The 10,659-nt window shown below is 40.9% G+C and overlaps 1 protein-coding gene across 7 annotated transcripts in view; it reads left to right on the forward strand.

Moving 5' to 3' along the window:
- NRP1 (neuropilin 1) overlaps positions 1-10,659 on the forward strand; it is a 199,031-nt gene that overhangs the window by 183,528 nt on the left and 4,844 nt on the right. For 5 of the 7 annotated variants that reach the window (XM_006770953.2, XM_006770949.2, XM_006770950.2 and 2 more), the window contains 4 exons: positions 2,842-2,979; positions 6,977-7,251; positions 7,725-7,821; positions 8,900-8,950. In XM_006770953.2, coding sequence (XP_006771016.1) covers positions 2,842-2,979; positions 6,977-7,251; positions 7,725-7,821; positions 8,900-8,950 — 561 coding nt within the window. The remainder of the gene's footprint in view (positions 1-2,841; positions 2,980-6,976; positions 7,252-7,724; positions 7,822-8,899; positions 8,951-10,659) is intronic. The other 2 variants (XM_006770952.2, XM_006770954.2) reach the window with 1 other exon arrangement.

Consider the following 10,659-nt stretch of genomic DNA (forward strand, 5'->3'; position numbering starts at 1 on the left):
ACAGGGGGTTGGGCCACAATCTCCCTATCTGCCCGGCTCTGTTCATGACAGGGGAAGGAGCCCCAACCCCCTCTCTGGGCTCCAGCTGTGCCTGATAGGGGGGATCTCCCCAACCCCCTGATGGCCCTGCGGCTCTGTGTGTGACAGGGTGTGACCGCCATAACCCCCACCCTCACAGGCCCTGCTCTGTGTGTGACAGGGGGCAGCGCCCCAACCCCCGGATTGGCCCTGCTCTGTGCTTGACAGGGGGCGGCGGCGCAACCTCCCCATCAACCCTGCCTTGAGTGTGACAGGGGGAAGCACCCCAACTCCCCAATCGGCCCTGCTCTGAGCCTGACCAGGGGCTGCACCTAAAGATTGGGCCTGCCCTCTGCCACCCGGGAGCAGGCCTAAGCCAGCAGTGCATTATCTCCCAAGGGGTCCCAGACTGTGAGAGGGCACAGGCTGGGCTGAGGGACCCCCTACTCCCCCCCGAGTGCACAAATTTTTGTGCACCAGGCCTCTAGTATATTTATGATATCACCAGAATATTGATAGCCAAAATAATGGATAGTGTGGTTTTCTGTATTATACAATAAATTTAATGTATTAACCAGGTAAATATAACAAGAAATGTGTGTTCCATAGTGGCTTGCTGCCCTCCTGTATGTGCTTGTCTTATAAAGCACATTTAAGGAGAAAACCCAAACCCACATACACATTAACATTTTCCCATATTAACATTTTCTAACATGAGATTATGTAACAGTACATTCCTGGGTTTTGGTGATTGACATCCAAGATTGTTCATTCAGTCCCTGTTCAGTTCATTTCATTTGCATGATTTGACCTTGCTGCACAAGCGTGGTACATTTTGGAAAGGGTTTCTCATGCTCTAAGAAGTCCTATTTCATGGTTTTGATAGACTAGACATGAAATACTGCTCTCCAATAACACTGTGGCTGTGAAGTGTAGAAATAATTCCTGAAAATCCACCCATACTTTAATTTTAGGTCCCAAGGACAGCATTTGGAACATTCAAAATATAAGGAACTTTCCTTTTGCACTAACTGAAAATGTTCATATTATGCATATCACTTACTAGTTTACTGTTTCACACTGGCCCTATCTATGAATGCTTTTGGAGGTCACATTGTCACTGAAAATGCGATTCTATCCTTCTCAGTTTTAACACTTCATATAGTGAATGTTTTCCAAAAATGTATATTAGCATTTGGAAAGAGTTCTTTGGAAACTAAAAGTGCGAAGAAAATCATCCTTATTTATTCAAGAAATCTTTCCATTAAAATTTCTCTTCCCATTGTTAAATTAGAGAGGAGCAATGGAGCCAAGCTCAAAGGAGAAAGAAGATATTTTGTATTAAATACTTCAGTAAAGTTAAAGAGAAGATCAAAATAAGATATGTTCTCAGCCTGTTATGTGTTGTTCCCTAAAACAGCAGATAATACCATACTTCCCTTATTGCACATAGGGATGGTTTTGAGACATTTTTAACTTCAGTAGGCAAGTGGCCCTAGGTGTGTTTCTCTCCGTTTCAATGCTGCCATCTGGTGGACTGCCTAATCTCAGTGAGGAGCACTGCCCCGCCGTCCTCAGGGAAAACAGGCAGCTTTGTGTTTCATTTTACATGGAGGCCTGGAACTAACAGAAGCATGAGCATCTTATCTTTAGGATTCGTTTTACCAAAATAATCCTAAGCATCAATGATTTTATTTTTTTCATGCTTAAAACTCAAGCTACTTTCAAAAGGAGGGTGGTGTGGAAAAAAAACGATTTAAGAAAACACTATATAGCACCTTGTAGAACACATAAGAGAAATAATTCCTGAAAATCCACCCATACTTTAATTTTAGGTCCCAAAGACAACATTTGGAACATTCAAAATATAAGAAACTTTCCTGGCTTCTGTGGTTCAGTTGGTTAGAGTGTCATCCCATACACCAAAAAGGTTGCAGGTTCAATTCCCAGTTAGGGCACTTGCGCAGGTTGTAGGCTCAATCCCTAGTAGGGGCAGCTCGGGGCATGTAGGGGAAGCAACTGATAGATGTTTTTCTCTCCCTCTCTTTCTAAAAATAATAAAAAATAAAAAGCATAATCTCAGGAAAGGATTAAAGAAAATAAAAAATAAAAAAAACCTGGTAGTTATTTAAATGTGCCTTGGTTTTACATGACCTTGCATTGAGGTTTTTAAGTGGATGAACAATTTATATGCAAATTTTAAAATTCACTGAAAAAGCAGAAACTGTACTTAAAATTAATTGACCTGATATAAAGCACAGAAGAAAAAAAATCTTAAGATCTGCTTCAGAGATCTGACACTAAAGACTGGAAGCATTAGCTGCTGTGATGAGAATACAAATAGCCTCCAGGATGAGGCATTCACCTGCCACATTTCTAGACTTGAGGTTCCTGGATTAATTTCTAAGATTCTTTTAATTAGTGAGTATCAATTTATATAGTCCGTCCTCAAGAACATAGCAACTTTTATATTAAATATTGAAGAAATAGAGAGAATGCTACATACGGATATAACATACATGCTTTGGAAAGTAGCCTTCCCAGAAATTTCATGTAAAACCAACTTGACAGACAGCCCATCATTTTTTTTATAAAGCTGGATTTAAAAAGTTACTAAACGTTATTTTGAAAATGTTTTGACATCTCTGTGCATCTTTTGAGTTTCCTGGTAATTTTAGATTTTGTGGCTTTCCCAGAATTTTCAAACAGATGTTAAGTTGTATAAATTGTGCTTTCCATGAACAAATTAAGGGCCTTTCTGATCTAAATGATTATATTTATCTTTCTCTGCTTGTCTCTATTTTTCCTTTACACCCGCTGAAGAGTTTCCAACATATGGTTTTAACTGTGAATTTGGCTGGGGTTCTCATAAGACATTCTGTCACTGGGAACATGACAATCACGTGCAACTCAAATGGAGTGTGCTGACCAGCAAAACGGGACCGATCCAGGATCACACAGGTACTGGAGAGTTCACTGTGGCCCCATTTCTTTGAATTAAGAGTTACTGTGGAGAGTTTTGGGATCTGTTAATCTAGGAGCACAGAAAATACTGCAGAGCGTTCACTTATGCTTTTATTTCCTGGAATTAACAAGAGCACTAGTAGCAGAAAATGCTGGTTAAATTTGGCAACTGATTGACCTCCTGAAAAACAACAAACTGGGCAAAGTCTTGTGAATTAGTACCTTTTTAATACTTGATGGAAAATTTCAACATATTTAAAAGTATAAAAGAAATAGTAACACAAACTCTAAATGTGCACAGCCCAACTTCAAAAATTATCAAATCATAGGAATCTTACTTTGTCTCTATTATCCCTGACTCTGGACTATTTTAAACCAAGTCCAAACATAGATTTGCCCTCTTGTGTATTCACACAGCTGAACAAACAATAAGTGAGCTTTATGCTTGCTCTCTCTGGACCTTTGAAATGGAAGTGGATCAAAGTGGGATGGAGTTCTTATTCTTTTGGGGAAGATTCTAAATCTGAGCAGGTAGAAACCACATCAAACCCCTGGTCACAAGCTACCCCACCTCCTGTCTTACTTTCCCTCTAACATTATTTGGTTGGAGGAGGAAGGGAACTGACAGCCACCCCACTGAGCTTTCCTATCTACCACCACCTTGTTTCCTTCGTAGTAATTTCATCACCCATCTTGAGGTATGGTATAAAGAGCCAACAGTGTCCTACAAAAAACACACATACACACACTCCCAAGGAACACCCAATGCACAAACATGTACCATACGCCAATGCTTATAGGCCTGCTTACTCAGTAGTGGCTTCCCAGAGATTCTCCAGAAGGGCATTTGCTATTGCTGCGAAATCTCATTAAGCAAAGTTTCCCCCAAGCTGGTGCTTGGGCAAGTAGGTCAGTGGGCTGATGGATGGGCAGAGGGTACTTCATGCCTTTCCCATTTTGTTGTTCACTCTCATCCCCCGCCCCCCGTGAATGTAATGATTAAGTAGGTTGAATAGTCCTCCTTCCACCACAGCTAGCTCTTTGCCTAATGAGAATGACAAGGAAATTGGATAAAATTGGACTCCTTCAATTCTGAAATACTTTCAATTGAATCTTAAGACAAGCAGTTTTAGAAAACTTAAACTACTTTGACTGTACATATAAATGGCATCAAATTAACCAAATGCAATTAGCTGGAATGAAGGCAGTACTGGTGGGAAAATTGATGCAAAGTAGAGCAAAATGGCTCAGTAGGATCTGACATTCAAAGGTTAAAAAAAAGGTTAGCTAGAGACAAAAGCTAAAAGGCTTGCAGAAGTAAAGCACTAATTGAGAAAATGAAGACAGAGTTCCTGACTTGGAACTGTGATAAAACCCCTGAATGGAAAAATATCAGTATTTTATGTGTTGAGCATCAGAACAGGAGGGCTTGTCTTAGATTAACAGCTGAGAAGTGTGGTTTCTTGAGCAGAATCTGTGCTTTTTGTTCTCTCAGACACCCTGATTTACTTGGCTGTGGTGCCATGCCTGCCCTGACTCGCCTGCGCAGCACTAGAAACAATCATTTGCAGAGAGTGATGGGTGAGCCTCACACCTGAAAGGCAGGAGCTCGCTCATGTGAGAAAATATAGATGAAGGAGCCCTGACAGCACACGTGCACGCAGACTGACCGACACAGGATGGGGAACTTTGCAAATCAGACATGGAGGTTGTTTCTGAACAACACTGTCTAGTTACCATCTCCTTTTACCGCTCGCTTTTGAATTTAGTTAAACGATCTGACCTCTAAGAATGAAGCTATGCACCTCCTCATAGAGGATTCCTGAAGCCCAGCATCTTTACCTGGTTCATTGAACACATGGTATTTGTATAGACCTGTTGTTACATGGCAAATGCTGCATTGAGCATTTGAGATACACATCTAAGGGAGGGCGGCCCTGCCCTTGAAGAGCTCACAGTCTAGCTAGGGGTGGAAGCAATCAGCGCAGAAGAATGAGGAATGAGGATGCCTCATGCCAAAGGATATCATGATGGCAAAAGATAAGATAGGAGGGGTCAGAGAAAGCAGGCCTGTCCCACAGACTGTGTAAGCTTGGCTTGAATATGGAATAATATGTACAGAGAGATGGAGGGGTGAGGTCTGTTTCAGTGGATTGCCAGTGGTGTGCTTCAGACAGATTCCCATGTCAAGTGGTTAGATATGGGGCTGGGCTAAAGACAGTGAGGAGCCAGGGAGGCATTTTAAACCGAAAAGTGACATGAGCAAAATTTTCAAAGTCCACGATGGCAGCCAGGCCAAGGCCAGGGCAGATTGCTCAGCCTTCCTCCTTCTACCCCCTGACAGGTTTTCTCCTTCTGTCTTCTGCCTATTCCAGAAATTGCCCAGATCAACTCCATGGAATCAATAAATGTCTTTCCTCTCTGCAGATTTCCAACTTCAGGTTTTTTTCAGAAGCCTGGGGGAGAAAAGGGGTGAGGCAAGATGGGTGTGTTGTCTACCTGTTTGCTGTCCATCTTGGTGGACTGATCCACTATTCATCTCAGTGAAATGGCACTGTCTCCCAGACAGGCACTGCCACTTGGTAATTTAGTCAGATAAGAGAAATCCCAGGAGTAACTTAGTCAGCTGGTCATGGGGGACGCTCACAAGCACTGAGAGCATAAACATAATCCTGGAGCTGTGGTTTTTATCTGCTCCCTCCTTTTGTTATTCCACCCATGGGTTTCATTAACATGCTCCTTCCAGTGCAATCTCAGATAAGCCCCCAACTGAAGGAGGAAAGCTGCCCTTACTCACTTCCCCGGACACTGTTGGCACAGGCAAGCAGATACAAGAATTAATGCACATGTGTACAGTGAAAATTACCTCACAAATGCACAAGCCTCTGGGACAGCAAACAAAATACACTGCTGCCCATTGAGGCCTGAGCATCAGATTCACACATACATCAGGTGAGGCATAAAGGAGACGATTTCTATTTGCAGAGCAAACAAACAGTGAAACATGACTTGTGTGTTCAGACCAGATGGTGGCAAAAGGAAATGTTCCCACTGAGGGTAATTAAAAGCAAAGCCTAGAGTAAGTCCTCCGCAGCTCCTCAAGTGTCTATGTTGCCAAGATGTCACATTCTAATAAAGCCTCAAAAATGCAACCTTTCCTCTCCTTGAACCAGAAGTCTGCATCACACTGGAGCCTGGATTACAGTTGAGACTCAAGCTCTTGGGGTTATTTCAGGAATTTATAAGCCATTAAAATAAACTAGGGAAAAATAATCTGAATTTGGGGGGGAAATCACTAGATTATTTGGGGAAAATGCAGTTTTCTTATTATCAAGCAGTTATACCAAAGTATATGCAAATTGTCCCTTCAGCCCGGAGTTCAACTCGGTGTTCTACCAGGAGGCAGGGCCGACTGGCCAACTGCCCGTGGCCCCTCCCCTTGGCCAGCCCTGCCCCAGCCGGCAGAAGCAGCAGGCAACAGGCAGCTGGGGAAAGGGGAACTCCAGCTCCCAGCTCACAGCTCACAGCCGGCAGCCGCTAGGGACCCCACCCATGCACGAATTTTGTTTACTTGGCCTCTAGTGATAAATAAAAATACATCTAAATTATTCCATTTAATGTTTGTGTTTACACAGGTGCTGCTGAAGCAATCTTAAAGTTGCACAAAAATAGATCTCCCCTGTGCTTTCAGTCTGCTTGCAATGGTGCAGAGGTGCCCTGAGTCACAGCCTGTGCCCCTATGCCAATGCATCCCTAATTAGCAGTGTCTAAATGCTGCTTTGCAGCCTTCCCCCAATCATATGTCCATTTATAGCAGCTCAGAGCTGAACCTTGGGTCCCCAACAACTGCACTCCATTCCCTTTCCACTGCAAAACAGGTTTGGGTTTTTGGTGCTCAGCTCAGGAGAGAAGGGTGTGAGTGATGAAAGTTGAAAAAAAGAGACAAAGGAATTATAAATTTGGACACTCTCTCTAACACAGTTTTCTGTCATAGCAGGAGATGGCAACTTCATCTACTCCCAAGCTGACGAAAATCAGAAAGGCAAAGTGGCTCGTCTGGTGAGCCCTGTGGTTTATTCCCAGAACTCGGCCCACTGTATGACCTTCTGGTATCACATGTCTGGTTCCCATGTGGGCACACTAAGGGTCAAGCTGCGCTACCAGAAACCAGAAGAGTATGACCAGCTGGTCTGGAGGGCCATTGGACACCAAGGAGACCACTGGCAGGAAGGGCGTGTCCTGCTCCACAAGTCTCTGAAACTTTACCAGGTAAATTTCCCTCGGTGGGGAGGGCAGCTGCTTCAGGGACATGGGGTTAATATTTTGAAGGTTATCAAATGAGATGTGGGAATCATTCCAAAAATTATTTCAGGGGTTCCCTGAACTTGAGATATTGCTGCAATAATGATAATCTCAGTAGCATATTTCAGACTCCTACATTACAGGAATAGAACTAGTTATCTGATAAAGGAGCAAAAATGTTACTTTATAATGGGCTGTAACAATGAACATTCCTTTTATTTTCTGCCTTTTTTAGTTTTAAGTTTTGTATTATAAAAAGAGTGTGAGGAGTTTAATGCCATCACCTGGCAGTTAATATGAATTGATGAGCAAAGCATGTGCTTATGGGAAATCTCATGAATTTTATTTATGTGCTATAGTTTAAGCTGAACAAGCATTTGTAAACACTGCTGTTTAAGACTGAATATTTAAATACTGTGGAAATGATCTCGTTTTGTTAGGTGATTTTTGAAGGTGAAATTGGCAAAGGAAACCTTGGTGGGATTGCAGTGGATGACATTAGTATTAATAACCACATTTCACAAGAGGATTGTGCAAGTAAGTACAAGTTCTATAGAAACCAAGGGTAGGATTCTTGCATGAGATGGTCTTTGTCTTATCTAGACTGGGAATTTCACTGTGAATTCCCGGGCTATGAAAATATCATGTGAAATGAACAATGAGGTGCAACAGGGCAAAAATCAGAATGTTTTCCTTTAGTTACCCTATTCTATTACCTCTCCTTCATTTTTAGAATGTCTGGTTGGTACCTATAAAGCTATATATGTAATGATGTGGATTCCAAAGATCATAATAAAGAAAAAAAATTCTCAATTTACAGGCTATATATGTGCCATGCTAAAACACTTTGGTGAAAAGTAGAAAACTCAGACACCTGGATAATTCTAAATATTTGGATGTATAAACAAAACAGCAGGTCTTTGAAAATGTTGATCACAGTGAATTTAAGATTACATTGTTAATGAATCATAGAAGCCATATTCTTTGTTTTATTACAGATAAGTAGATATTTCTGACTCTTAAAATATTTTAAATGATTCAAAAGAATATATTATATTTAGAAACTTTGCCTAGTATTTCAGAGTTTATGTTTTTTTATGGTCTGACATATATATATAATAAAAATCTGACAGAAAACTAATTCATATCCCTTGGTTCTTAATATAGAATTATAAATAGCATCACTAATGGCAATGTAATAGCACAGTAATTAGTATTAAGCTCCATTTGCTACACTTAAACTTTTGTTATATATTATTACATAATATGATGTTAATTGTAACAAAATGGAATGACCCTATTGAGTGAACTTAAGACAAAGGAGGCCTTTTGGGATTTTGGTCACTTCAGCAATTTACAAAGTTTTCATTATATAATATATTGAATATACATAATGCCTAAAGTGTCAGTGATTTGACAGGATCGGTTGAAAACATTAGGGGAAATTTTTTTTTAAAGCAGTGAATAAAAATCCAAAAGAAACCCAGTTGAACCATTAGTGTGCGTGTAAGTGCATGTGTGTGAGTGTGTATGTTTGTGTAAAGTTTATGTACTTTGTGTGATTGTATTTTGTTGGCAATTCAAATATCTCTTTTAATTTTGTTTGACTTGTCAGGACCAGCAGACCTGGATACAAAGAACCCAGAAAATAAAATTGATGAAACAGGTAAATGTGTCTTCTTGACCAATTTTTAAAATAGTTTTCTATGGATTTCATTATATTTATAGAGAAACTTTCTATCACAATCCAATCTAAGCTGCCCCAAAATCTTGAGGAGCCTCTGTGACAGTCTGGCTTGTGTAAGTGGTTGAGCTGTAGGGAAGGATATCAGCCATGGCCTTCCCTCTCTGAGCTGGAAGAGGACTTAGAGAACCAGTCTCATTTGATAACAATGAGAAATAGAAAACTAGTGAGGACTGTGATATACCCAAAACCTACAGTGATCTTCATACTGTAATTTGAAACCAACCCAAATACTTGGGCCTGGTTGATATCCAGATATGATCTTTAAAGGGCTGGAGCCTAGTGTCTGCAGCAATCTGTTGAGTTTGGTCCATATGTTCCCATCCTTATCTACTGGAACTCTAGTTTTGTGATGATGAGGATAAGGATTTATTGAGGAGCTAGAATGCGCCAAGCACTTTACTTATTGCATAGATTATCTCTTTACTCCTCACAGCTACCCTCTTCCTCTGAGGTATATTTATTCCATTTTTTCAGATGAGGAGACTGAAATTCAGGGCAGTTACTTGCCTTAAGTAGCATTGCTATTTAGGTGGTAGCCTCTGACTTGAGATTAACTTGAAAATTTGTTTTCTTTGAACACTGGTTGGTAATCCAATTTAAGACATTTGATCAGAGTTAGGCCTTGCCTGGTGTTATTTTATTTCTTTAAGCTTCTACACCTCAGGCAGCAGTTGTGAGCCATTGAACACTTGTCCCAGCCCTGCCCATCTGCATCAGCATCTGTTGCTATTAGCAATGTAGTCCTACCACAGCCAAACTTGAACTTGACAAAGCTCATTTAGCTTAGCTACATCTCCTGTTCTGAGATGTAAACATTTCCAAAGGTTGTTTCAAACCAATGTTTTTCCATGGGATGTTGCCCCCTGTTTAGGGACTTGCATGTCACATGTTTAGTTTTCTTTGATTGGGATCTTTGTTGATCCAAACACCACTAAGTAAACACCCTGCATGTTGCACATTAACATTTTAGTCTCATTTCTAGTACCAGGTAATTAAGCTCAAAGTTCCCATGTTCATAATCTCTCATGTTTGGCTCTAGAGAAAACATTTCTCCAGAGACTGAACTGCAGGGCAGTATGACTTTCTCTAGGGAAACCCCCAGGGCTGCCAAGATGCTGATTATTAAACGGTTTCTATTTAGCACAGCACAGACAGAGTCTTTAGATAAGAGCCATGGCCAGTTTCTTTTTTAAAAATAAATATTTATTGTTCGGATTATTACAGTTGTTCCTCTTTTTTCCCCTCATAGCTGCCCTCCACCCGGTTCCCACCCCACCTTCTGCCCTTACCCCCCCACCACCACCACTGTCCTCCTCCATAGGTGTACGATTTTTGTCCAATCTCTTCCCGCACCCCCCACACCTCTTTCCCCCTGAGAATTGTCAGTCCACTCCCTTTCTTTGCCCCTGATGCTATTATTTTCACCAGTTTATTCTGTTCATCAGATTATTTATTCACTTGATTTTTAGATTCAATTGTTGATAGATATGTACTTGTTGTCATTTTTTTGTTCATATTTTTTTTTACCTTTACTTTTTCTTCTTCCTCTTCCTAAAGAATACCCTTTTTCTTCTTCCTCTTCCTAAAGAATACCCTTCAGCATTTCATATAATGCTGGTTTGGTGGTA

The sequence above is a fragment of the Myotis davidii genome, unplaced genomic scaffold, assembly GCF_000327345.1.
Source record: "Myotis davidii unplaced genomic scaffold, ASM32734v1 scaffold1925, whole genome shotgun sequence".
Lineage (NCBI taxonomy): Eukaryota > Metazoa > Chordata > Mammalia > Chiroptera > Vespertilionidae > Myotis > Myotis davidii.